We start from the raw sequence: 26813 nt of genomic DNA on the forward strand, positions 1-26813 counted from the left end.
TACCTCTTTAAGAAGCATTGCCCGAATGACGTTGTGAGCTGGTCGTCTGCTACAAGAAACGCATGAGTTAGCTGTGTCGTTTTTACGTCACACTCTTTCTGGCCAATCAGAGTGATCCCCTAGATGGTGACCTTAAACGTCCAAGGCGCTTTTTCTGAGGGATTTTTTTGTACCCCTCTATTGCTGTCGTTCTCTCTCTCTCTCTCTCTCCCTCTCTACCTACTATTCTCAAGCGGTGCATGGGTCCGTTTGCAGTACGGTGTGTGCGTTGAAAGAGAGGGTGGTGCATGTGTGTGTATAATTTGTGTGTCTGTATACCCAAGGGGCTGCGGGCGAGACAGACCATTCATGAGTATGAATCGTATTATCGAGGATTCCCGCCTGGGCATTGCACGCGACGCTGGTTGGGAAGACTCACTACGAGCTAGCTACAAATATTCGACAGGCCAGCTGATCGAGCTCACACACCGTCCCGAACCCCCTAACGCACGGACCACTCGAGCAGTACTAACCGGGTTCCCTACTTCTTTCTTTATAAAAATCCATCATCGTATTTCCAACCCGGCAAATTTGAGCTCTGATCGCTCTCTGAAGTTAATATTTATTTTTTCACAAAGTGCTTCAGAATGGCTAATTCGGATCCCAATTTTGGATGTCTATTCACCTCTGTTCAAAGGGAATACCCCACACCGGTCGCCGCGCAAGTCAAAGGTAAGTGATCCACCCTTTCTTTTAAAAAGTTACAAAACTTCACCTCCTTAGGGTCGTGGCGTTTCCCAGGGCTTTGGTATTTTAGCATGGGAGTGTAGTAAGGACCGAAAGATAGAAATAGATTCAGGAGCATTCAATGGGGGCATTGTGCGTGGAAGAAGCCCAGAATCGGCTGATCAATTACTGACGAAGTCCCCAAGTGTTGTAAGGAGACTGAGGAGGATTGTCCGAAGATGCTCGTTTCAGACATCTATCTAGATGCAGGCAGACAGGCGAATGTGGTATGTCACACCTATGAAACAAGACAAGCTTTATCACGGTTTCCAACCAACTCAAACCAGGGAATACATTCCGAGCCCAAACTAACACTCCACATACTCTCAGCATTGCAGTTATTGTGTATTAAAAAAGTTGTGATTAAAAAGTTGGATTTTGGCTTTGCTCCTTATAATTTTATTCGGTCATTCCTATTTCCCTTTTCAAATCAATGATGACAAAGGGGGAATTATTATTCACAGGTAGTATCTGATAAGGATATAAAAGCTACTATTGGATATGCTAATAGATTCCCCCACTCATACTGATTTATTAATACAATCACTAAACTAAATACTAACTTAAAGTACTCGCGACAAAGTTTTTACATTTCAGAAAGGTGGGCTGGGTAGTTACAATCATCACATCTTTGACAGAATGTGGAGTGGTAGCCAGCACAGCCGTTACGTGATCCTAGACCTGCATTGGGTTTGAATTCTGTTCCAAATGACCTTCAGTACCCTATGCCATTCATTCATCATTACCATTCCACACCAGTCTGTCCGGAACAAGTGTGAAACTCAAACAAAGTCTACCTACAACAATGCTTTATTTCCCCTTTTACATTCCCCTTCTCTTTATGAAATATAGTTCAAATTATACCCCGACAACTTTCCTTGCATAAGCTATTACATTCCATTTCCACGTCTGAGTGTCGGTTTGAATCCGGTTTGAATTTGCCAATTCCAGACACCCAGAGTACAGTGTAGGCCTACATCGATGGCTATTACCCGGCGAATGCATATATTTCACATTATATAATAGAGCCGGTAAAAGGAGCTTCCACGTGGGAACTTGTTCGACTTCCAAATCCCTTCCAAATGTCTTTTGTTCCAATTACAGTTTTATTCATCGCTAGACGTGCTGACAATGGGTGCCTTTGCAGCACTCAGCTTGGCAGCCGGCCAGCCAGCGTATTTCAGATAATGATTAAATCAAATTACTCATTCTCGGGGTCTGTCTTGTACCTACACACCAAAAATCATGTCTTCTCCCGCACAGTGACGAGAAACGTCCCAACGAGTGTTTTTTTTAAGTATGTAGTTCCCTTTAATTAATCCATTGCCATGATGCCCCATATCCCCGAGACGCCTGGCGAAATTCTTTAAACTTGAAAAGTTCACTCTTCTTTTCAACCTTGACAACGCACACAGAATACAGCGGGTCATGTTTTAATCGCCGAATTATAGGTATCAGCTGTCAAAAACCATGAAATCGAGCCCAAACCCGCCTTTGGCAACGACACATTCATACACTTGATAGTGCCTTGCCGTGAGTAGGGTAATAGACTTTTTGATATTGTAATACACCTACTTGTCGCAAGTAGTAATGAACTTTTGAGGACATCATTGGCAAGCAAAGAGGAGTTGGTTTGGAATATTTCCACATATTTTCTGCGACATCAAGCATTTATTATTTTACCCTCTGATATGGTAGGTGTCCATGGGTAGGCCTCCCGTAAACGTGAGTCGACCATCACCTCATCATGGGCGAAACTCTTTGCACGATGAGAATAACTTGTTAACTAGATCAGAGATGATGGGCTTTGACAGGTCTTTACCGCTTTCGGCTGCTCGCCGCTCCCTGGGCCATCTATCGCAGAGTAAGGACTTTCGAGAGACATGGCAGGATAGGGAAAATATAAAGGACAAGGAAAGAAGGGATGAAAATCATATCATGGGGATGAAAATGTGATGACGTCATGGTTAGACAGACATTCCCGACTGACATAACTTGTCGATCATGACAGTTCTAGGTGCTCTTGTACCACACCCGAGCAGTAGAAAGTTACCGAGCACTTGTTGTACAAGGATATAAAACCAATGACCGTCTCGTAAAAAATTAACGTTTCGATCAATCACAATCAGTAATAAGACTATTCAATGCCAACAGATATTCAACGAATCAGAAGAGCGCATCAGTAACTTATGATATATTTTCAGGGCAGCTCCTTCTCCAACGGGCCCCAAGTACAAAATACTGTGGGATAGCGTTTACTATGTAAGGCCTTCAGCAGCCTAACCCTTGTATGCTTAAAGAGGAGAGGGGTAGAAGTTTTCTAACACGATCGTGAGAATCGATTATTCCTGCATGGGTTTTATTTTAAGCGTACGTGAAGGACCTACATAACACCATTCATGAAATATAATTCGTTTCGAGATTTTCACAAATTCACAAAGCAGTGCACAAAGCACCGTAATACTCACTTGCGAAACCAGACCGTGGCCAGCTGGACCTGGGGCGACCCTGGATATCCAGGGTTATGCCCAATGACTTATTCATGGGATAATCAGCTGACACTAAACCTCCCTGACTTCGCTTCGGTCTTATCTCCTCTTATCACTCGACATTATCGAACAATTCTGTAATGATTTTCTAATACAATTCATTGTGCTAATTTGACAATACTCTTTCAATTAATTTTAAACGCTTATTTATCCATTGTGTGTGATGTTAATCCATCAAGAACGGCAATATCGAGGTGAACTTCGGACTGTTCAGTCATAGGCCTTTATGTATACCGATTTGCTGATATCATCATCAAAGGTAGACCATTATTATAGTCTAAGCCATGATGGGTCCCGTTTGTGTTACCTTCCCATAGCTCCCTTGGACCCAATTACTGTTTTATGTCGGCCTGTCGTGGAATATAGATCTGTAATAGAATCTACCAATGGAGTGTTTGCTTTACTGCATTGAACACAAATTATCGTGGTAAAGTCGTTGAGCGATTTGATTCATACTGCTACACCCCAAGTGTAGGTAGTCAACCAATTACAATTGCGGTCCCTGGTAAACTCATGGCTGATAGACAGAGAGTCATCGAGTCTCGGGCATGGGGCATCGGCCATACACCGTCTGCTTCTGCTAAAGCCATAGCCTCCTGTTCGCCCCACCCTCATATGATCCCTTACCACCCTCAAAGCACATCGGGGATCTAAATCATCGATTTCAGACCCCATTTGGCAGAAATCTTGTCTGGTCCAGCTTTCATAAGTTCAAGCATGCCCGCCTTACCCAACACTATAGTAAGATGACTTTGTTGCAGAGCACGTTATAGATATGGCAAGATTTTGTATCAAAATTAGACCATGGATCTCTGTCTGTGATCACGCAGAAGTATGTAAGCCGATAAGCATTTTGATCCGGGGTCTTGATAATATTCATGTTTAACCCGTTCTTCCTCTTTCCCTCCTGTTTCTCTACCTACCTCTCTCTGTCTCTGTCAAGACCACCTCCTTGCTCTCGAGTCATTTCATCCACTGACATACCTAAGAAAAAAAAAACAGAGCGCAAAAAGACAATCGTAAGTTGTTGAAATTCAACCTTTGTGGTATGACCCGTAGGCGCGACTTTCTTCTCTTATCAAATCTCAGGAGGACGCGGCAATATAAATCGAGACGGCACCGTTAAATTCGCCCCAAATTCCACCGGTTATGTCTGTTCTTTCCAGCCCTCAAAGTTTATGCACTTCAACTTGGGCTTGCATGCAACATCCATTATTTTCCTATCACAAGACCCCGCCATAATAGAAGAAGGGTCATGCAAAGTCGAGACAAAACCGTTAAATTCTGCCCCAAATACCATTTCTTTATATTACCTGTGTGTCTGGGGCGGTATCTTCAGTCAGAAAGCGAATTGCCCTTTCACGCAGCCCTTGCCATCTTGAAGTTCAATTTTGAAAATCAGCAAGGGAGAAAAAAAAAAGTTTTGAACTTGTCCTAGCAGCCCATCATCCGTCTGATCATGCAGAATGATGCGCTCTGTCTCTTACCCAGTAAGAGGGGTTATTTGTTCCCCTGAAAAACTAGCATGAGTATCGAAATGGAGGTCGCAAATTTATTTCTCTGATCGTATAACGAGATGAAGTCAAGATCTTCAACATTCCCTCCTCGTATTGCTATCCTTGCTTCTTATAAATGAAAAAAAAAGTTGGACGTCGCATGTTTGGCGCGTTTGTGGTTTTCGCTCGACCTGATCCCTTGTACACGCGTCCGTGACAACACAAATAAAATGTGGCATGCATAGCCCAATTTTTCAGTTTGCCTCCCCATTCTGCCTTGGGTTTTATTTTGTATAATGATATATTTTACATCTCAAAGCCTATCCCCGTTAAAGCTGGCAATACAACCCTCGGGTATTCCTTTCATTTTTTTTTCTTCTTCACAACAGGGGTGATATTCTTGTGTAATTCTATGTAAAGTAAAATATATTTATATTTTAAAGGAATGAATGATTTTGCCAAAGTACAACTTTCTTAACCATGAATGGATCTTCCCCAAACTTTTCGATCATTTAGTTGCAGTATGATATATGTTTTTCAATGCTCAAATACCGTCATTTCATTTGTTTTTGGAAAGCATTTTAGATAAAATTAATGCTTTAATTAATGTGGGGATGTAAACCACGATTTTGACGAATGTAACTTCGGAATATTACATTTTAGATAGAATTCTTCATGAGTTGCCATTCAGTTATTTTTCATTTGGATGTGGCTATATCTAATCTTTTAGCTATATACTGTACTTTCAATCGAATGCAGCGAATTGAGCAGGGCAAGATTATGCAAAGATTTTAAAATTGAAAACCTTTTCGTCAAAAAGGGGGACATCAAAAAAAAATTGTGACCGTGTCTATTCCATTATGGTCCTACCATGGTCCATGATCCAACCCGTAAAGCTAGAAAATGTGAAAGTGACTTTGAGTTGGCGGTTTGTTGGTTTTTGTGCTTGATGACACCAAGTTTTCGAAACTATGAAAGTCGGACGCAGGTCAAGCTATCATTCCTTCCCTTGTATCTCGCAAGGATTTTAAGGGCAATATTAGGATCAATTGCCCTTGACGTCCAGCCGAAACTTTGTACTTTCTCGTCGACCCTTGTCTAAATATAGAATATCTTACCCGACCCTTCAGGAAGGGATCTATAAGCAGTTATCACAACGGCCATTTTCAAGAAGGCCTTTTTATACGCCGATCATTTTTTGGGGCCTTTTCGCACAATATTTAGAAGTATCATGAGTAACAGCAGCAAATATCAAGCCTAAGTTTTGGTTTTTGTTCTTTTTTTTTGGGGGGGGGGTAAATTCCAACACCCGTGAAAATAATGCTCGAATAATTGGAGCTCAATTAGGCAATTTTCATTAGAAAATTATTATGTTCTTCCTATTACTTTCTCTTATATATATATATATATATATATATATATATATATATATATATATATATATATATATGTATATGTATATATATATATATGTACTTAGAATTCAACAATAAACTGCACTGAGATATTTATTATTGGATGCTATGTCAGAGTAGGCCAAAAAGAGACTCGCTGATTTCTCTTTTACAAGAATGAAGCATTGATGCACAGCTACACGAGGGAAATACCCCCGATTTGGTATATACCTTTCTCCTAAGCCTCCAATATCCTCTAATTTAAATCGGGATGAGACTTGTATATCAATGAGATACCAGTGCATTAAAATGATTTGGATTGGACTAGTTTTGATCACGGGCATTCGTGCGCCATGTACTCGCAATTTCCTTTGTCCCCTTAAAATAATTTCTACTCATTTGTGGATGCATGGGCAAACTTAAAGGAGAGGGAATGCCAGCAAAGCCCTTTGTCCTCGTCTGTCGTATCTTACTTTCGTTTTCTCGTCACCCGGCGGAATCACAAACTGTCTCCACTCAATCACTTTATATTTCATGAGTCAAGAGTGACTCATTAATACACTGCACGAATTTGATGTTTCTTTTCCACTTTAACTTTTTTCATCATGTGCACTTTTAAAATATGACTCGATATCGTTGCGGTGTGTGCTTACGTGGAGGAATAGAGGCCCCCTTTCTTGCTGTTTCTCGAAAGGGTGTACTTCAAAACCTCCAGTGTTTACGCCAACATAACATTGGCTTTGGTGTATTTGTTCTTATATTTCTTTAGATTAAAGACAGTGGTTTGGTGAAAAGAAAGGAGTACGTTTATCCTTGCGGGAGCAGCGTGGAGGAATGATTGACAAAGTGATTGATATCACAACCAAGACAATATATCTTTGTATTGATATTATCACCCGATAGGCCTACTTGTTCTAGTTTATCATCGTATTATGTTGAATTAATTCGAAAAGGTGCTAGAAAAACGTAGTAGCCAGCAGGTTGAATGTGGTGAATTGTGTACTCTATAGATTCTACAATATTTCCGCAAGAAACACAGACCCATATGCATTGTTCTTTATCTTTCAAACAGGCGATCGATGTATCCACAGTGAACCATGCAACTGTTATCTTTTTGTGTACCTTCCTTTTTTTCTTTAATTTTGCGTGCCGAGGCTCAATGGGAAACCTGTATATATCTTCCTCTATGCCTTGATGTGATGTTTAGTCCACCCATCTCCCACATCGCTGCCTCTCTGTCGATCTCCCTTCCTAATATGATCCTCTTCTCCAATCCAATCTCATGGACTTTCTCCCTTCTTGCGTTTTGCGGTTTGAGGGATATGTCGAGTATTTGTCATCTCGTTGAATAAGTGAGGTCCTCCGAAAGATGATAAAACCGCATCTGAGATCACCAATCTCTTCCCCTGACGTAGAGCCGTCGTCTGAAATAGAGAGATTGTATACATGAGTATAGCCGCGGTTCCCACGCCATCTGAACAGGGCAGTCATCTTACGCCAAATCTCGTGGTTGAGGGAGCATTTATATGCATTCAGATGGTTAGCAGACTGTCTCGCGCACTTTCTTTTCAGTTTACCCACAATGCCGTGCGAGACGTGAACGAACTTTTTACCAATCAAATCACTGCATTATAATTATACACGGTGCGTTTCTTTCAATAGAGCGTAGTTCTTTGTGTAATCCTTTCAGTTTTATTAGATGTTACATGTTCGCCGAAAGAACACCCTATAGTTTACTTCGTTTTACCATAGAGCTATTATTATTAACAGAAATAGCTCCATGGTTTTACCATGATTTATATATAGTCTTAAAATCTATAAATAATGTACAGGATATGTCGGTGGTCAGGATCATTTTTAGCTGTGGTTTGACATTCAAAATGTGGGAGAAAGATAGATTTCCCCCAAAGAAATAAGTGGAGCCGTTCGATCTGTACTAGTCGACTTTGTGTCAATGTAATTATGTCATGGAGAGTCTGTGACATAGGAGATCTGCGCCGGCTTTCCTCAGAGTACTAGATGGAGGTGCTAATCCCACGGAATTAGGTAATGAGATCGCCTGATAATGGCGGTTAATGGTTGTTGAATCAGGGCAACTGTGCAGTGGATGAGACACGTTGATGTCAGTGAGAGGATATCTGACGGGATGCATGTTGTCTTTCCGTCTGGTACCTTGCAAGAGGATACCCCGGCGATTAAAGCAGCTCCAGAGATAGAGAAGGTAGCGTGGGCGATACAAAAACCATTCATGAAAGTTGAAGTGTTGGGCTGGTCCCATTAAAGCTTTTAAAGAAGCTATTAGGTTATGATATAGAGATCAAATAATGTGGATCATGATGAAAGAGTAAAAGGGAAGGATATGTGTGGATGAAGTAACAAGGTGAATGAGCTGTAAAAATAGTAGGATATAATTATTTGCTGCTTAACTTAAATAAATTTTCTTTCATATCAGAATATTACCAATTATATAGGTTGTTCCCATTCAATCCAATCCGTTGTTCCAAGACAGACGATGCTTCTCTGTTGAAATGAATAGACAAGACTTTAGAGTGATTAACCCTTTACTGATAAGTTATAGATTATGGAGGACCATTTTAAATTGTTTACACCTTATCCAGGAGTCGGTCATTATTTATTACTTACATGTGTATGCTTCATCATCAAACTCTTCGAATTTTATTACTACTTTGCAAAAAAACGAAATTGCCATCATCAATCTAATATCTTCAATCTAAATGAATGCCAATGAAAGATTGCTCCTGCAATTGTATACATCTCTGAATGTCCTTGCAAGCCTAATTGTGTGTTGGAAGTCAATCGCTTTTCAATCAGCTTGTTCGTTTGTAAGATATCTAATGGCAATAGCTGATTACCTGATGGAGGCTTCACCATCTCTCCAGATGGGTTGCCAACACACACCAACCCCGAACGACTCTCCTTCTTGTGTGGGGAGGGGACCGAGGGGGGGTGCAGGCCCACACCGCCTTGCAAACGTTGTGTCCGTGTCGCCGTTGCATCTTGGATATCACATTTGAACCATGTGATAAGGGTATAAATGGTTGGAGAGTGAACACCTGAGGTTCTTATATAGATAGACCATAGAGCTATACATAGCCTATTTTGCAAAGGTATTCCACAGGTCTGAAGGGCCATCTTTCTTGGGTATGATATTCGGTTAAGGCTCTGTGATGAGCTACATGGATCTCAGAAATGACTTAATTTACGAAAATGTATCAAGGTTAGGGTTGGTCACTGGTCTCACTTCAGTCCTGCATACCCAGAGCGGTGAAATGTGTAATCGCACCCATTCAGTACATGCTTGGGGTGCACAAAACAGACCCTTGCTCGCGGCTACCAGTCACTTTCCAGACGTGTGAGAGAAAGGGGGTGTCTGGGGACACAAAGAACCGCCCATAGGGGACTTCAAAGACATCATTGGGAGCCAAGGTCTTCCTACTTCGGACTGCTTTGAGTTCTGCGGTCCAGTGCTGTGATTGCGGTTCGAACCAATCTTGTCTGGATGTCTGCTCTATTTAGGTTGTAAAACACTTGTTGTTCATCGACCTGTGATTGATAACTTCAAAAGAAGAAAGACTGGTTCGTACAAATTGTAATGAAAAGTTATTTCTGAATTGGTAGTGTTCTTTCCTTGTTCGTCCAGTGAAGTGGTTTATTCGAGAACAACTATATGCCCTGTGGGATGAACATGTGGTTAAATTATAAACGCTAGACGTAACCACTATGACGAATGCATCCTTGAGACGCAGCATTGACCGTTCTGGATTAATATTAATTCTAGTTTGCACTCCTTATGAATTGTGACGAAATGACCCGAAAGCCGAAGGGAGCCAAATTTCCTTTTTGTCCTTTTCCGAAAAATGACGAAGTGACCTGATGGCAAAGAAGATACCAGAAATAGTAGAAGAAAACAAAGGAAACCCTATCCCGATCAGATGTTTTCCGAATCCTCACGAACTGACCCGAAGAGTCGAAGTAATCAAAATATCCTGTGTTTTTTGTTGTTATTCGATAATTTCCATAATGACGAAAGAATATCTGAGTGACCTAGAAAACAGTTGCGGAAGCTTTCGTAAACGGTTCGGTCATGCTCGGGAAGCGAATAGCTTATAAGTTTGCGGTGTGGCCTATATAAAATAGCAGGCGGTTTATCATAGACCTAAAAGAAATGGTAAAGTTAGGAAATTATGCGTTGATTGAGTCTGTTAGACCAAGGTAGTAAGGATTATGGTGAAATTGAATAGCAAAAAGGTCAAGTCGACTAAGGAAATCAGACATGACCTCGTTACAAATTTCATAAAACATGTAGTGCATTGCCCGAAATAATTGGCTTATTAAAAGGTGAGTGGTCGACAAACGAGACGGTAGTTAGAAGGATTCCATGGGTCCTCGTCAACGTAAACAATAAGGGAAGAAATCATCAACTTACCAGAAATAATTTTCAAAGTGAATGTTTCCAAGCATTGTCATTTTTCTCTAGACACCTAGAGACGATAGGAAAATATTGTGTCGAACAGACTAAGATATTCCATATCATTGTTACAATACTATTGTTCAATTAGATAGAAGTAGACATGACGGACTCATTAAAACGTCCTTTAGATCATAGGGGGTAGTTCATAATATTAAACTATATACTAGGTCCATGATTTAACATACCCTGGGGTTTAAAACCGAGGAAGGGGTAAACAGCCTTATTCGGAAATGTTGTTGCCGCTTTATATCATAATCCTGTACTTCCAATTAGTGTCTAAAATCCTAATTATATCTCAATTCTAATCAATTATTTCCAGACCCTTAAACTTCGTGATGATTACCAACTAAATGTAATAGTTCCGCCTTGCCTTCGAGTCGGAATTCGTGTCCCTGTTGTTTTTCGAGTTCTTCCATACAGGGACCAATCACGCCATTTCGATTAGAGATTTGTCGGCTTATCCCTCAAACAACTTCCTCACAAGTGCAGCGCAGTGACCGCAAGCGCATGCAAGAGAACATAATTATCTCGGAAATGCCTTGCGTGAAGTTCCTCGATACATTAACAGCAAAAATCCAAACTTTGTTTTCCGAACGAAAACTGTTGAAATGGATTATTGTAAGTGACAAAAGATGATATAATCCTGGACTACAGTTACCGAATTGGATTAAAGAAGACGATCCCCAAAGATTCCTCACTTTTCAGTGTGGCGCTGTTTTGACGTGATAGTAAAATGGTGTCTGTCTACTCAGTCTGATTTGATTAGCATTCTCTTCCCCTGAAACAGTTTCCGAAACAATACAACATCCACCTAGATTACAATGTTTCGTTTTATTAAAGCTCTAATACAGATAGCATAATTAGAAATGTAACAGTCCATTTTCTGCATTTTAGACCTCGTAAGATGTAGGCCCAAAAATAAGGCTAAAGTAACGATTTGTTCATTAAAAGCATTCAGCGCTTCTGATTTTGCGTGTCGAATAAGAGCAACAATCACACCGCACATAATGTGAATATGGTAAAGGAGAAAGTACTGATTTGCTTTGCATACGATAAGCATTCTATTTTATTTGGGAATTAAACAACACTAATTGCATACAAGTTTCTCTTGGGTTTGCGTTGTAGTAGGCGTGGTTTTACTCGTTTTACGTCTCCTCTGTCCATGGTGTGGAAGATCTCCTGCGGTTTTCTCGTTGTACTCGACGAGAAAATGTCCTGCCGAGATCAGAAACCACACAAAAGTAAGAGTTCTTCCCTTGTCAACTTTGGTGTACATCCAATGCCCATGAGACGTGTCACACGTTTTTCGCTCTCCTCTTGACCATTCTTCTTAATTTTTCTTCACCATATTTGTTCGGTCCTCCTTCATCTCGTGTCGACTATACCATTCCCTCATTCTTCAAATTGGCAGCGTTTTGTTGTACGACAGCTTTAGAGAATTATTATGTGACGGAAGAATAAAAATCACCATCATCAAATTCCCACGGAATAAACAATGGCCGAGATATACATTATTAACAAAATATGAAATATTTCGTACCTACCATAGAGGGACAAACTCCATGTTATGTCTAGAGGTGGGGGAATTGTTCTGGGGGTAAGGACTTGTCCTAGTTTTCGTAATAGACTGCAGGTGGGACGCTATCCGAGACGCAAAATTAGAACCGATTTCTGAGCTGTTTGTCCGATTTAAATGATTAGGAATTTCCTTACAACCTCGTGAGTGGTCCCAAGCCTGTGGCTCTTGTGTAGACCTTGTTTTCCATTTCTTATTTGTTGACCAGTTTTGGTCCTTACAGATGCATTTTTCTCTTTCCCCGTTTATTGTTTATCTTGAATATTTATAGAAAGAGAGAATTCAACCACCAGGTAGTGCTGCAGATATTTGATTCAGCAATGCATAGAATTACATGATCATGAAGTCATGAATGAAATGATGACGAGCAAAATTAGTTTTCCCTTTGCACTTTTAAGGAGTGTAACGTTACTAGAAAATACTTTTATTTTAATTTTATCCTTTATTTTCTTTCATTTTGACGTTGAACCATTTAGTAATTTTGGTAGGTTGGTCTGCGTATGCCCCGTTTGACTCTTAGTTATGAAAGTAAAGTATGGAGACAATTGATTGTGTTTTCACATTGGCGTCGTTCATAGACATATTGGCTACATGTACCTCTGTCGAAACTTTCAAAAATCTTCTAAAAACTTTGCTATTTAACTCTTAGTTCTTTATGCGCCTTGAGCACTCTACAGAGTGGATTTGGCGCTTTACAAGTCTCAATATTATTATTATTATATTACATTTCTGAAAGAACATTTCAACGAAATGTTGATATTTTTATCACATCCAAATTTGGGCTGAAAAGGCGCTGATGAAAAAAAAATCCTATACCCCTTGAGCATTGGTACCCCATTTGTGGGGGAAGAAAGGGTTGTTAAGGCATTGCTCACTTTCATCCAAAATAGACACTACCACCAATTTCAAGGGATTATTATGTGACAAAGCAATCAGACAAGTCAACGTGACAAATTGGAAACAATGTTACCTGCAACTTGAATACTAATCAACTCCGACATATCACATGATTTTTAACCATCTTGTATTTTCACTCTTGCTCTGAGGTGTACCGGGACAGAAATTCTTAGGCCTTCAACTGTCTGCTAAATAGGAGACCCACGCCTGTCTCATAATCTCGTTAGGCGGCATAGGTAATAGACGTGGATTAGTGGAGTCCATGATGAAGTCACTATGTAATGAACTATCGTGTGCCAGTTGAGTTAGCAGGTGTACGCTTCAGAAATTTGTACCGGTCCTTTGTTAAATAAAAAAACATCGCAATAATTTCAATCTATGGCTGGACTCTAGTTATTATTTAAAAGTCTGGCTTGTATAGACCCTTTAAAATGAGTCTTTGGTATATAATGTTTCACTTGACTGCATGGTCGATTTCTTCTTCATAAGCGATGCTAAAGAAATGTGTTTCATATTAGTATCGCATGCATTGAGTTGGTAAAGACTGTCTGGCCTAGCCGGACTAACCTTGACAATAGCAGACTACGCTGTGGGTCCAGAACTTCATTCTCTGTCTATGATTTAAACACCCTTCAGCCTTGACTCCGGATGTCCCCTGCGCAGTGGAGCTGATCACAAATTATGCCTCCACGAAATGAGCGAAGATGTTTCTATTAACCAGTAACGATTGAGGATCCATCGATTCTTAGGTCGCATTCTCATTTTTTGTTCATGATTAATCAAGGTATCTAGGTGCCTTTGGAGTGAAACCAAAATTTTAAACAACTCTTTGCCGTCCGAATACAACGTAACGTCTCCCTCTCGCCCTTCCTCTCCCCCTTTGCTATCTCTTTTTTAATACTGTAAGGTAGATTGATACTGTTTTGATCACTTTTACTTTGATTCATAAAGCTAACAGAATAAAACCTGAAAAATCAGCTCCTTGGGACATCTTCCATCATGCCGATTATCTTTTATCTATCCATTCACTGTTTTCGGATCCCATGAGAATACTTCACATGCTCTTGGCAGAACACATCTCCTCTCAGACCGTCTTGTAGTAAATTTGGAGTGGGTCTAGAAGATACCCTCTGTCACAACCTGATTCCGCCTTCAGTCCGACTTCATTGTGACGAGATTTATCTATGTTTGTAATTGCATGCCAATTCAAACTATGTCTCGCTTTTAATTATGTGTTACCTATAAGATCTTGGTTTTTACCAAACATATACTCCACCCCCCCCCCCCAAAAAAAAAAAAATGAAATCGATAAATCAATATTGCGAAGTTTCATCCTGGAAAGGGATGTATCAGTTATGCTTATCGTAGGCAGGTATGCTTGGGAAGCATGGTAAACATGGTAAATACGCCACTGCAATGTGACTCCAAGTACCACCACTAATCCCCCTATTCAAGCTCACCAGCAACTACGGGTCTGCGTCGAACCCATAGGCTATAAGGTCTATATACACTGGAACCTACCTTAAGTTCTTTGACAATAAAATGCTAGTTACATTTGCATCATTTTTAATATCGATTTTCAACTGACTGACAGCATTTCCCCCCTAATTTTGTTTTCTTGGCAGGTAAACTCCCGGGCTGGCTCCGGGGGTCCCTCGTGCGGATTGGTCCCGGTCTGTTCGAGGTAGGCGAAACAGAATACAAGCACTGGTTCGATGGTCTAGCCCTAATGCATAGGTTTGCGTTCCGGGACGGTAAGGTCAGCTACCAAAACCGGTTCCTCAGAAGTAATGCTTACAAGAAGGCCATGAAATACAACAAAATCATCCTCTCGGAGTTCGGCACAGTAGGAATACCAGACCCATGTAAGAACGTCCTCGAGCGGTTTGCCACCCATTTTTTACCGCTCAATGTTACAGACAATAATTTAATAAACGTGTATCAACTTGGGGATGAGGTATACACAGCAACGGAGACGCACACGCCGAGAAAGATCAACCTCGAAGACCTAAGCACAGAGGACCAAACGGTAGGTGGCGCCCCACAGAGTCATTCATTCAAATTTGCACCCTCTGATATGATGATCTGCCGAAGAACCAGGAGAGTGAGAAAATGTTTTGGTAGAAATAGACCATTGACCTTGTCACAAGACCCTGCGTTGAGCTCTCCCTCAAAGATATTTTGTAACAACAACACTTCAGGAAACAAATCTGCACAATTGTTTTCAATTCTTGCAATTGGACAAACTTATCAACGTTTCGTTTCTTCCATTTGCGACATCAGACATGTGTTATTCAAAGTGATATGCCTACCTACGGAAAAAAACTAAAAACATGTTAAACTTGACCCTTACGTTTAGTCATTCATTTTTATTTCATATCATGTTATTCACGCAATTATGCTATGAATTTAATTACACAGGATATTTTTTCAATTTCTTTCTTCATCATGCAGATTGATCTTTTAAAGATGTTCGGTATGATGACGGCGTCTGCGCATGCGCAAGTGGACAGAGACGGGTGCTCATATAACATGGGAACATCTTACCTCACTGGCTGCTATTACAATATTATCAAGTTCTTCCCTAAATCTTATTCAGGTAGGTCATGACTTTCCTTGATACATGTAATATGGAGGAAGAGATGAGGTTGATAGACTGGTGAGTCTATGCTCCCCCTCCAATATATGGGATAAAGTGACACTTGCACCCCAACGCTGTTACCGTTACCGTATTGTGCTCAACTATCAGCAAGTTGTTAGGAAACAACAATGAAGACATTAATAACGATTATGCGTGAAAGATCACCGTGAGAATCTCATATTAATGAGCACCTATGATATCGCTTACAGAGGACGCAAAACTTAGTGCCACAACCCATCACTTCCCAACCAAATAACCTCTACAAATTAAAACCATAAAGGGGTCAGCGTTATAGACGTTCAACTCGAGGGATATTTTATCGATGACCACTGTATAGAAGGGTGACATTGATGGGGATGCTGCAGGTTCGGCTGCAATATCACCGGAAATGAAAACATCGAGATGAATAAAATGGGTAACTCGCAAGGCATTGTTATTCCTTTAAAAAGGCATGATTCCTCATTTGTCAGTAGATCTATTCTTCACATAAAGCTTGGAATCATTCTCTCTTCCATACACTACTTTCCTAGTGAAGTTCATGGAGTCCTCCCCTAAACCCACCAGGGTTCCATCATGAGAAAATCAATCAACTTAACCTCTGGCATCGGGAAGAATCTTTTTAAAGATTTTTCTTTAAATTCCGCCTTATGTCTTCTTTATCTTCCGACCATCCTGGAGCGATACTCGTTCTTCTATTTTGAGTAGATAAATTGTTATCGCTGAATATTGGATGTCTTCGATTCAAGTGTACAATTACTTCGTCGACGATATCAATATGATATTAGTAAAACGTGCCCGAAAAGAATGCAGAATGGGACCAATCTCTTTTCTGCCAACAGTAATGTCATTGAATGCGGTATTAGTTAAACATGACAATTTTTACCCCATTTTGAACAAAATGTCTTAAAGCATTATTTTAGAGCGAGTTAGCATTAGTCTAATACGACGGTGAAGATTTCAAATACAGAGTCTGCTGGCACTTCCTAATAACTAATTGCCCAAATGGATTTTGCCATAGTCTCCCAAGTATTTTCATTTACAATACCTTTGAATATAAACGATGTTTTTGTGTCCATGATTTTGGTATGAACCCATGGAATACTGCATATCTCTTTTGGACATTTAGCACTAACTTATCTAAAAATGGTATTAATCATATTACAAAGTGCGTACAACTTGTGATAATTAATTGATGCGTTGATAATAAGATTGTGCCTCGTTGATCGGGGCAGAGCCATATGCACATCTTTCGCAGAATATTGGGAGCCTCTTTTAACATTCTGAATACATCAAAACTCCTCGTGCGGAACCTCCCTCTTCATCATAATTCACTCTTTATTTAATGGGTTTCTAAAACGGGAATAATTTCCTATTCCCTGGGGCGTTGGTGTATTGATTATTATGTAATGGGCAGACAATTGTGTCGTCATACTTAGTCTCGAATCCGACATGGTCGTGAAGACTTAGTCATGCGTCCCATATGGTCAGATTTTTATGTAAATTGGCGAGGGTTGCTTCAAATGTACTTTTTGGATTGACTGTATATAGAGACGTCTCCTACAAGTGCTACGTATACAATCATTGTTAAATTAGGTCATCATGATTATGGCGACAATTAATTAGAAGTATGATATTTGTAATTTCACTAAATGTCAAAAGTGTTTTGTTGACTCCAAGTAGACGCCCCGGGTAGACGCTTCACAATTTACGACGATGAGTTTGTCTACGCAGGCATTGTTCTGTTGCGTATCATCTGTAGATACGCAAGATAAAATTCATAAGCAAAATAAAATTAAAAATTTTATCTGAGAGATAAAATGTCATCTCAGAATACGAATTTCATTTTAAGAGATAAAATAAAATATTTTAAAGATAAAATGACCTCAGAATACCACCCCAGGTCTTTTAGCGGGCCCAGCAAACATAATCAAAATTTCTCCACCCTGGTAAATTATTGACAAAAATCACAAGGTTTTCAATGTCAAAGTAGGGGTTCGACTCGGCCCTGGATCAAACCCAAGGCTCCTGCTTGTTAGGCTACATTCTAAACTATCAAATCGAGCATGTTCGATTAAAATAAGTTGAGATCTTAAGTCATTTCAGACAAATCGTCAATTCCAAGACAGACATACTTCAAAGCTTCAAAATTTGTGTTAAAATGATTATTCAATGTGACGTTCTGGCCACAAGCAGATTAAATTTTGCTTGCATTTATCCGAGGGCATTACTGAGACACCTCCACGACTAGAAACTTTATCGTATTTCGAGAGAATGATTAACTTGATTGGTTTTCATTGATGATCATTCATTCATGTAAGTATTGATAGCTTCTTTGTACAAATTTGATTAATCGAATGTAACATTGTTTTATCGTTCTATTTTTTTTTGTTCTTATAGAATCATCATCATTATCGTCATCACCGTCGTCAACATCGTTAGAAAATAACTCGACGTTAACCAGCGAATCAAGTACGGACAGAAGTAGTCCCATGTCGGCTAAACTTCTCTGCAGTATCCGAGCACGGAATCCTCTGAAACCATCGTACTTTCACAGTTTTGGTATGACTGACAATTACATCGTTTTTTCGGAACAGACTCTTAACATCAACGTCGCCAAGCTGGCCACATCGCAGATGCTTGGCAAGCCGGTATCGTCGTGTTTCGAGTTCGACCACAACGGAACGACGCTCTTTCATCTCGTCGATAAGCAGACTGGAGAGCAGATGACCACGAGGTACGAGTCGGGTCCGCTCTTCGGTATGCACGTTATCAACTCGTACGAGGAAGATGACCACGTGATCTTTGATATCTGTTCGTACGATGACGACGAGCTTCTTAAGAAATTCTACCTTGACTACCTGAGACATGGGGATCAGGACGGCAAACGACATTTTCCTATCACAGAAGTTAGAAGATTTGTCTTACCTCTCAGAATAAATAAGGTAAATATTCAAATTTCTTCTTTTCCTCCTCTTCCACTTCTCTCTTGGTTTTTCTCCTACCCTTTTCTTCTCTCATTTATTCTCACTTCCTTCCCTTTACCTTTTCTTCGTCTTCATTTCCTTGATAAATTCCTTTTCCCCTCTATTTTTCTGTGATAATGATGAACTGATCGACTTGTTATGTCTTTTAAAAGAGTGATGAAATCAACAGAAAACATTAAATGAAATACATCTATGTGTTGATTGAACAAAGGATTGTTTCAGTAGAATATGTTGATAGGATCTTGACGATAGATATGAGCCAGAACAAATCTTTTGAGTTGATTTAGTCAGTGGCTATATGGGCTACTCGAAAAGTGATTATTTATATTATGCCTGATAAAATTGATAAGAAATCGAGTAAGCCTTTTATTTCAAGATGTATCTTGCTTGCTCAGAACCAATTTCCACCGTGTCCGTTACCTTATTTGCTCACTCAATATCGACAATATCGACAGGCAAAAACGTTTGAACATGATGAAAGAAAAGAATCCGCCCGTTCTTTGCATCAGAGCTATAGAAGTAAAATCCTGTCTGCAGCTCACTGGGTCGAAGAGCATTTACTTCTATTCTCTGCAAATAACGCCATGCTCTGTCAATAGTGCATGGTTATTAATGCGCGCATTCTTGTGACTGAAGCCAAAAAGCGTTTAAAATAGAAAGCAACAATTTAGCTTATCAGTGGTGTACTTCTTTTCAATTAGTACGCCTCTTAAATTCGTTTCCGTTGTGTGGATCGTTAACACAATCGATAATCAGGAAGAGATTGGTCATTCTTTGTATGGTGTGAAAGAGGATACACCAGACTTATTCAATCATAAGTCTGGTGTAACGGCCAAAATGCCCCCCTGCTGATTCGGGGTTTAGCTGGCCGGTCACATTTACCAGTTGAATCGAATGAAGCGTTTGATAACTTCGGGTCCTTTCACATTTTACCAAGTTCGGTTGAAGTCAGTTGGTTAACTACGGGTAGTAGAAATTAATGTAGCAAAACACCTGCTCAAGATTGAAGCTACAGTTGAATGATATTGCATTCCTTTCCCATTTCCCAAGATTCAAATAATAACATTTTTAAAAAGATCTGCACAGACATTGCAGCATAGTGCTAATTTCATATTCCTACCACTGACCTGGAAGCTTGAAGACCTCTGTAAACGTGAACCGGAGTGTAGCCTTCTTCTGGGAGTAGTGTAGTGTAGGTTTTACGCGTGGCGCCGTTTCAGCAGGGAAGTGGGAGTTCCCTGGTTTTAGTTGCTCTGTTTGAGGCATGACGTGGCCTGTAGGACATTTGGTTGGTCATAATTTTGAAACCTTGCTCTTGGAGAATAAAAAAAATGCAGTCTGAGAAGAGCACGTGTTTGAAGTACTGGCCACTGAGTAAATCAGAAACTTTGGGAGAATGTTCTTGAATTAGAATCAGGGGATTTGTTCTTAATCTGTTCATGATATTTCACGTCATACGCCGTAGTGCCAATTGAATCGAATGGTCAATACCGTTTTCCCAGACCCACGACATGACGTATATATCATTTCTGGATTGCCTGACTTATCATTAGCCGCCGTATCTCTAGGAGGTCAATGGTCAAACGCTCTTCAAATCTTGAGGTCCTGGCCGGGCATGACATGAAGCACGTGTTCTTAACCCACCACCGCTGCGTTGATCTCGGTCATCGCGAACAAGGCGAATCGATCGATGCATTCTGATTATTGTGTAAATGAACATCGACAATTACCGGAAGAAATTCGAGTGACAATGCCGACGGTTTGCCGACACAAACACAGTACCGCCAATTATAGGAAAGAATTTACTCGGCCCTATTGTTAGCATTGAAAGGGGCCTGTCAAATGTGAATGCCATGCAGGTAATCAGGCCAGACGCTTCGATCCGCCACTCACGTGGAGGTACAATTCTCGGGGACGGTGACATTTTGAAATTTTGATCCGGTTTTAATATCTCAGAGGACATAAGGTTAGAGTTAGTATTACAATAGAATTTTTGGTTCACAGGTTCAGAATAATATTAAGATGAGGATTAGGGTTTATTTCGTTTTAAGGGGTCAGGTTTTATGTTTGGCTTAACGTGCACATTTTCCATCAGAGCAATTGTCGCCGGAGCAAATGTCATTGAACCGTCGAGGATATATATTCTTTGAAAACTGATCTATTTCGTATTTATTTCAAAGTCAAACTCATGATAGCCTACATTGATCAAGTTGATCTATATTTCAGCAGTCTTCCTATTATCCTATCATTTGCCTGCTACCACAAGAATGATTTTTCAAGACTTGAAAAAGAAACGTGGGATATTTAGCACGTAGTGTCTCTCAAGTTATACATTTTTTATAACAACGAGAAAAATCGAGTTCCCCTAATTAGCTGTACCTTACGTGTCATGTTTAATTGATCTTTCGTAAGTGAGCGTCCTTATGCCCTGTCATTATCGGCCTTGCATATTCAATTTCAACATAATAGAAACATTACCTCCCCAGACAGTTCTTTGTATGTTGGTTATACGGATCGATGCAGAATTAGGCTAATGATCCGTGAATTCAAGACAAATATTATCGAAGCCTGTTCCAGTTCATTCCCATTTTTTAATTTTCCGTAAAATACCAGCACTCCCAAAGGTTAGTTATGTATGTCAAATTTGAAAGAAAAATTATGTTTATTCACTCTTTTACATGAAATGCGCGTAATGCAGTTGATTCGGTAGCGGTGGTGATGTTTTACCTGATTATTTGTCATAGCTATGTTGAGATTGATTGTTAGCTTTTGTGTTATGGGGTCCTCTGGAGGTTTTCTGTTGTTCAATGCTAGATTAAGAGCAGAATCCTTTAAGAACCATGAAGATGTCCATAATTTTTAAATCATTTGTTTTTTGGAGTCCCTTCTCTTTTTGTCCACTCCCCGGATTTAGGATTCGCCTTGCTCCCCCCCCCCCCCCGCCCCCTCCTCTCTCTCTCTCTTTCCACATTTCATGAAATCTAATACATTATTTTCCGTCAATTTTCCATCTTTTGCTTTCGTAGAGCACACCTGTTGGCACCAACCTCGTCACTCTAAATTATACATCAGCTTCTGCACAACTTCGACCAGACGGCGTCGTCGAACTCACCTATGAAGTCGCCTCCGATATTGGTAAGAATCTTTTCGATGGCCTCCGGCGGGGGAGGGGTGGTTGAGTGAAGTCAGCTCCCGTCAGGGAGGCACTTAATTGATTTTATATTAAAATAAAAATATATCTTGCCAAAAGTACACTAGTACTTTCTTGTCAGTAAAATTGATGGAATATTCATTTTAACAAGAATTATGTATCAAAAAATCTTTTGAGTACTCCTTTCAAGGCATCTATCTATTTGAATGTCAATTAACAAAAGAAAATAATGAGATTGATTATTCTAGACATTATTAAGTTTCACAGAAGTCATCGATTGGGTGTCCAGTTTTGAATAAAAAGCGTTAAGTCTGTATTTATTGTGATATGTGGTGGGATAATGCTCTTTATTCAAAAGATATGCTTCCAAAGAAATTATGATAAACAAGACTTGTGAATAAAAATGTAGTCACGAACCCTATGATTTTTTTACGATGATTGTGGTAGCCAAGGAAATATTTCTCATCAAGACATCGTCGCATATATTCCACTTAGTTATTATGTCTTCATTCGTATTTTTTGCCGAAATTCATTTCAAATTTAAATTCCTCATATTTTACTTATGATTTTGTGAGACAGCGGTAGAAAAGTATATCATATATTAACCTATATCTATCCAGTGTACTGGATTAAACATCAGAACGAAAGAGATGTTGATCTATCGCACATTTCACCTGAATGCCTGGCCCTTGAAATTCTGGACAATGTCGAACATCTGATCACAGAGGTTAATGACTTCTCTTTTCTTTCACTCTCTCTAACAGGAATCGATATGCCTTGCATAAACGGTCGAGTCAATGGAAGGCCCTACACTTATGCTTACGGAACTTCGGGGAAATGTAAAGGGGACTTCATGAACACGGTAAGAGGGTTTCTTTCTTTTGTAATGTCGACCTTCATTTGGTAATTAAAAACACCTGATGGCATGCATAAGTAAGTGGGCAATCAATCGACGTGATCCCTGGATAAAAGTCCACAAAATGAAAGTGCTTCAAACTTTACTCGCAAAATAGATTGATTTATCTTAGAATGTTTTGCGACTTATTGAATTTCATTGATACTGATACTTATTATTATTCAATACCGCGTATCAGTTTATTTTCAAGTTATATTACCTATGTTCAATTTTCTGCTTTTCATCAGTGGCCCGTTCTATTGGTCATGGTTGCATACGAAATTTCGATAGGGGTAGTTAGTTGATTTAGGAAGCGAAGAAAACATTGTTGCTCGTCTTCATCAAAATTTGATATGCCTGTAATATTGTTCTAATTCATTAGATTTGATTTCCGCTCAGATTAAAGTCATGTTAACGCATTTATGCAGCATGATAGTTGTCTTGAACATGATTATTCGTGAAGCAGAACAAAAATATTTTGTACTCTTTTCACTTTCTGTCCAGATTGTTAAGACCAACATGCGAACGAAATCATGTAAGACATGGCACAGGCCGAATCACTATCCGTCCGAACCGATTTTTGTTGGGGCACCAGATGCTTTGGACGAGGATGAGGGTAAGTCATCTAAGCATTTTCGGGATAGGTTCCATTTATTTGACGTATTCTTTATTCAAATATAATTATACAATTTGTGTGGTGATTTCCTCTCTTAAAATTACGATTTGTATTATTAGTATTTATTAGATTATAAGATACATTATTGAATATTCTTATCATGGTAACAAATTGATTTTAGGAGGGTTTTTTTCATATTTGAGTGATTGATTTTGATATTGGTATTCATTCTCTATTTCTGTCTTTTCTTTTCTTGACCGTGACAGGTGTATTAGTTTCAACTGTTATCAGCAGCGAGACGCAAAGGGCATTCCTACTGGTCCTCGATGCTAAGACGTTAGAAGAAATAGCACGGGCGGATATCCCCGAGACAATGTCCTGCCCCATCACCTTTCACGGTGGGTTCTTCCACTGATAGAGGGACATTAAACTTTCGTGGACACCTCTTTCCGTGACAAAAACGGCTATTTGAAATCGGCATCGTGTTATCTCGTTACCGGTGTATGAGACTTTTCTCGCAACGAATTGATATCGGTGACCCTTTCCAGTCTTTCTCCGCGAATCTCCGATTGCCTTGATGGTGTATCAAGCTCATCTCAATACTTAAAATACATTTTCCTCCTTCTTGTCTTCCGTAATGTGGTCAGTTTTTCATCCGTCTTGACTTAAGGAAGCGTCAGGATGGAAAAAAAAACTGCGCGAAGTGAGGGTTGCTTTGCGATCAAAATCAACGATCCACAATTCATGATGAAATGTATTTTGTGTGTGAAAGTGTGACGCCATCGCGCGGAGCACTCGATACATCACACGTCACGTGGTTGGCCATTCGAACCAATAGCATCGCTGGAACCTAGTTTTGGATACATACTTTAGAAAGAAGGTCTTGAGACCAGTGTTGATGCTTTCGAATCCTTGGAGGCACATAGGATAAGAGATATTTCTATTCTTATACGAATCCCAATGCAATTTAAGCATGAAAAGCTGCATAAATTTATTATTTATATACCTTAGCTGCAAAGGGACGCAGAAGCATTTTGATCACCTAAATGCTTGTGAAATAACTTAGTGTGTGAGGAAGGCCATTTAAGGTCATGATCAGTTATCTTAATGTCTTCCATTTAGTCTTTTAAAATAATTTCTAGGGTTGTTTTTCAAGGAAATGAGTGTAGTTCGTATTGGGATAAAAAAATATTAAGGATTGAGTATCGGTGCTGACTCTTCAGCCAACGCTGTCTGGTCTCTTTGTAAACTCCGATATCTAATTAATGTTTTATTTATGGCAATAATTCAAATAATTGTATTTAAAAAAAACCATGTCCCTGATTCCATGTACCGATTTTAATGTAACCCGTCCAATCAGTAATGATATGATTAAGATTAATCATGTAATGTAATGTGTATTCATTCCTTTCTACTTTAGAAAGTGTAATCGGAATTGTGATTTAATGTCCACTTCTTTTTCTTTCTTTCCATTAAAACGATTCCGTGCAATAGCAGTCGTCCGTATTTTTAAATCATCCTCTTTTTTTACTCAATCGAAGTACATTTTCAAAGGTTTTTAAAGTCTCTTAGATTATGAGATTCATTGTAATTTTTGTACCAAATTCGCAGCTGTTAAATATTTGGCAAAATGATTTGCCTTGTGTCACTTCTCTTTCGCGTCTACGTTTCTAAGAGACGCTTACCATTGAAGCCCTTGTGTTTTTATATTTAGGATTTGCATTCGATACCGTTTTTATTGTAGATTCTTTAATTGCAAGAACTCTCTCGCTTTTGTTTCAGATGATATGACATTGTGATATTATATTTTGTAAAATTAGCATACATTTCCCTACCTCAGTATATTTGGCCTCACATCCGAATGATTATTTTTGTGTTGGGGTCTCAATTTATGTATTTACCTTTTTGCTTGCTACGTGCTATTCATTATCGTGGAGTAACATCAGGAGCGACGATCTATCCAAGATAATTAATTTTGCGCCAAAGAATATGATTCAAGCCAATGAACAATTCATTTTTTTGCAATTTTATTGTTTCTGGTCGAGAATTATGCAGCGTTATTGATTAATCAGTGTAAAGCTGAGTTCGCGTTAACACTTGCTGAAATATTTCCCATGACCAATAATTTAGTCTTTGAACCTGGTTGAATAACTGATATCCCCGATATTACAAATAACACCTCTGAATAATTTCATCTTAAATGTGACCAAATATTTAGCATTATAATTTTGATATTAATGAGAAATCGTGTTTTTATTCTTCCATTTTCATGTCACTTATTAATTTCAGTCGGTCTTATATACTTAATAGGTATCGGGTCGCAATTTCAAATAAAACCTCATGGACCAATATGTGATAACTATTGTTTCGATTGTTACGAGATCTATTTAGTTGGTATGCTGTTTTTCAGAGGATTAACAGTTTATCCACACATACAATCAATTAATATCGGTTAGTACTGCCTATTATCCGGGTTAGGTGACCGGTTTAGAAACCGATTCTAGCTACACAGGTTTTGCTATAGATGAGATATGGATGTATACATTTTACGTATGTTTTTTGGTAGTGATACACCTTTCTGTTGAATGATATCAGGCGAACTGTTTCCGGACGGTTATTTGTATGTATATGATATTTTCCGGGATGCATTTTTTTTTCCTACGAACTTTTCGGACCATTTTCATATTGTACCACATTTTTACCCGATTTGGACTTTGAATCATATTACAAATTAAGGAAAATTGTCAATTTAGTAAGGATTAATGCAATTTTACATTTCCGATTCGTGCTTTTTAAACATTCATAAAATGTACTCTTCTTAACATTAAATCCTCATCTGACGCCATGAAGAAAATGTCGTAGGAAAAAAAATAATCATCCTAGATTATGGGCATTTTATGTAAAGTTTGATCGTGTTTTTATTGATGAGAAAAAGCGCAATTGGGCGCTTAATTTGAAGGCTTTTGTATCATCCATCCCAGTTTCATCGTTTTAAACAACTTTTTTTAAACCAACGCTTCCCCTTTCCGTTCCATAGCAGACCAAAATAATTTGTGTAATACTTGTTTTTTCTCGCTATTTATTGGCCAGTATCAAAAAAGCGCGCAATGAAAAAATACTGAAACCTTTCATGATAATTATTTGACAATATAAATTTTAGATCAGAGGTGACCTAAGAATGTGTTGGCGTATTTTTTTTTTATTTATCAAGTGTTATTATATTTTTTATTTGTTCATTGATAAATGTACATTTATTTCTTTATTTGTTGCTTATGATTTATTGATGACTATCATTTATTTGCAATTTTATTTGTCATAAATAATGCATCATGAATTTATTTATTTATTTGTTCTTTT

General features: G+C 39.0%; 1 protein-coding gene across 1 annotated transcript; it reads left to right on the plus strand.

Annotated features, from left to right (window-relative positions):
* Positions 1-219: 219 nt before the first annotated feature.
* LOC121427494 (beta,beta-carotene 15,15'-dioxygenase-like) lies at positions 220-26432 on the plus strand. Its single transcript, XM_041623916.1, has 8 exons — positions 220-711; positions 14795-15198; positions 15624-15768; positions 18208-18752; positions 21821-21929; positions 22710-22807; positions 23345-23456; positions 23723-26432. Exons 1-8 carry the CDS (start codon positions 627-629, stop codon positions 23869-23871), a joined length of 1647 nt encoding a protein of 548 aa, XP_041479850.1. The 5' UTR covers positions 220-626; the 3' UTR covers positions 23872-26432.
* Positions 26433-26813: the final 381 nt, after the last annotated feature.

This window comes from Lytechinus variegatus, chromosome 14, assembly GCF_018143015.1.
Source record: "Lytechinus variegatus isolate NC3 chromosome 14, Lvar_3.0, whole genome shotgun sequence".
Lineage (NCBI taxonomy): Eukaryota > Metazoa > Echinodermata > Echinoidea > Temnopleuroida > Toxopneustidae > Lytechinus > Lytechinus variegatus.